General features: G+C 37.6%; 1 protein-coding gene across 1 annotated transcript in view; it reads right to left on the bottom strand.

The window, feature by feature from the left end:
- Window positions 1-1,684, bottom strand: part of OPRK1 (opioid receptor kappa 1) — a 46,912-nt gene extending 45,228 nt beyond the window's left edge. The window contains exon 1 of the mRNA XM_019629005.1: window positions 1,649-1,684. Within this exon, the coding sequence (XP_019484550.1) occupies window positions 1,649-1,684 (36 nt within the window). The remainder of the gene's footprint in view (window positions 1-1,648) is intronic.
- Between the last annotated feature and the right edge of the window lie 502 nt (window positions 1,685-2,186).

The following is a 2,186-nucleotide window of genomic DNA, read 5'->3' as shown; positions in this document are numbered from 1 at the left end:
ACACACTGGAGATATTTCTATATCAATACATAGTTTCCTCATTATTTAAAAAATTGTTTAACTTCTTCAGAGTATTCCATTTTGTAGTTATACCAGAGTTTGTGTAACAATTTCCTCACAAATAGAAATTTGGATTGTTTTCATTTCCTGCTATTACAAACAATGCTGCAAGTGTGGTTTTAGGTCATTGTGCATGTCAGCAGGTATGTCTGTGGGATAGGTTCCTAGTGGTGAGATGGTTGGATCAGGAGAGAAATAGAGTGGTGTACTGAAATTAGCTGTATAATTTTGGGAACCTTTTAATTGGCTATTTAAAACAGGCACTACTAAGTGTTAAAACACATAAACTTATAATTAAATGAATTATATTATAAATAAAAGTAATTAATACTTAAAAACAAATCACTTCCAATTAGTTTACTAGGTTTCAACTATATGCTTTGGAGGTTATGACTGTTGCATCTGTTTGGGGGAAACTATAGAACAGGTGCTACTGCCCATCTCTTCCCAACTCCATGTTCAGTAGAATCAGCTTTCACCCTCCCCCCCCGTTGTTAAATATTTACCTGTGTGCTGTTCATTGATGATTTTAAGCTATTTTTAACCCATAACAATTTTATAGGCTTTATTTTGGTAAACCAAAATTAAACATGTTTAATTGACATCTGATTCTCACCTGCCACAGAATTTACTTTTTTTATTGAGTCTTTTTATCTTTCATGGCAATATAGTTATTTGCATAAGTTCAGTAAAAATTTGTCCTTCTTTTTACCAGAATGTAATTAGAAAAATCAGGGTCTTTTGGTGTTAGGTTTTATAAACTAAACAGTTCTATAATTTCTTATGCCCATTATGATTTCTTTTTTTTTAAGATTTTNGAGATACTATGGGAAGAGATCATGGGGCAAGCAGAGAATGGAGTTCAGTTTTTGTCCCAGTGCCCTCCCACCAGCGCTCTGGGTCCCCTATTGAAGGGCAAAGCTCCTGCCCACTCTGTATACCAGTTATCCTCCCCAAAACTCCAAGAATTCCTTCTTCCTCTTGTCCCTTCAGGCCAAGGAGTGGAAGAACTCATTCCCGCCCCCTTGCTTCTGTCACCCCAGTGAATCCATCCTTTGTTATTTCCTTCAGCTCTTCCCACAGCTCATAAATATCCCTTTATTAAACTCTTTCTGTTACCAAGTTTAAAGTGTTATCTGTCTTCTCTCAGGACCCACATTCCCTAATTTGTGCACAATCTTTGCTAGTTGTGCTCACCCTGATGCAAGAAGGGGGCTGGGGAGTAGAGGCTCATACATCACCCTGGTAACACTTAACCCACATTCATAGAGAAGGAAATTGGCTGTGATTTTCTTTAAGCTAATTTGGAAAGATTACACTTTTGTGTTTGATCATCTGTCTTCATGAATGCCCTAATTGAACGTGAAAAGATGCTGTATTGCTCTACCTTGATTAGTGAAGAGCCTACCTTTGAATTGTCTTGGAATGGGTGAAACAACTCATTAGTGCCACAAAACAACATCAACATGGAGGCACCAAGAAGAGGTTCCCTCGCCCTTTGAATCATCAACATTAAATATATTTCCTCTGAGCTTAAAACATAGTCACCTCCATATATTTATAGGTTATTAGTAGACTGTATACTTACCAAAGGGTGTTTCCATTGGCTATTGTGGAGAGGCATGGTCACCTGATCCTATTCTCCCAGGCCCTGGAGTGACACATGTTGAAGCCACAATTTGTCTCAGCTGATTAGACTTTATGTGCATTATTTGCAGGAAAGTAAAAAATTTTCATGTGGATCTTAGTGATACCATATCTCCCATAATTTTACTTGTCTAAATGGTTTGCAGGAACATATTAGAATTCCAAGGATTCTTTTCTCTTTGTTTTCTATCATAAAAATATTTCTAGCTCATCCCCAATAGATACCTTACATTAATGGTTGCTAAGACTGCTATTCTGGGAATTATGCTCTCTTTCTTAGGGTTTTGTACATCCTCATGTGACTTAGAAATGACATAGTAAGAGAGGATTCCCCTGGGAATCCTCTTCATAAACATTTCCTGAGCCCATCCATCCCTTTGATACAATTCACCCCAAATGGGTCTAGAGGAGACAAGGATGCCTCACCACTTCCACCTTTACTTCCCCACTCTACATGAAAACACTGGATTGGAGTGTAG

This window comes from Hipposideros armiger, unplaced genomic scaffold (genome assembly GCF_001890085.2).
Source record: "Hipposideros armiger isolate ML-2016 unplaced genomic scaffold, ASM189008v1 scaffold_822, whole genome shotgun sequence".
NCBI classification, from domain to species: domain Eukaryota; kingdom Metazoa; phylum Chordata; class Mammalia; order Chiroptera; family Hipposideridae; genus Hipposideros; species Hipposideros armiger.
Note: the sequence above shows the minus strand (reverse complement) of the source record. Positions and strands in the feature narration are given on the sequence as shown.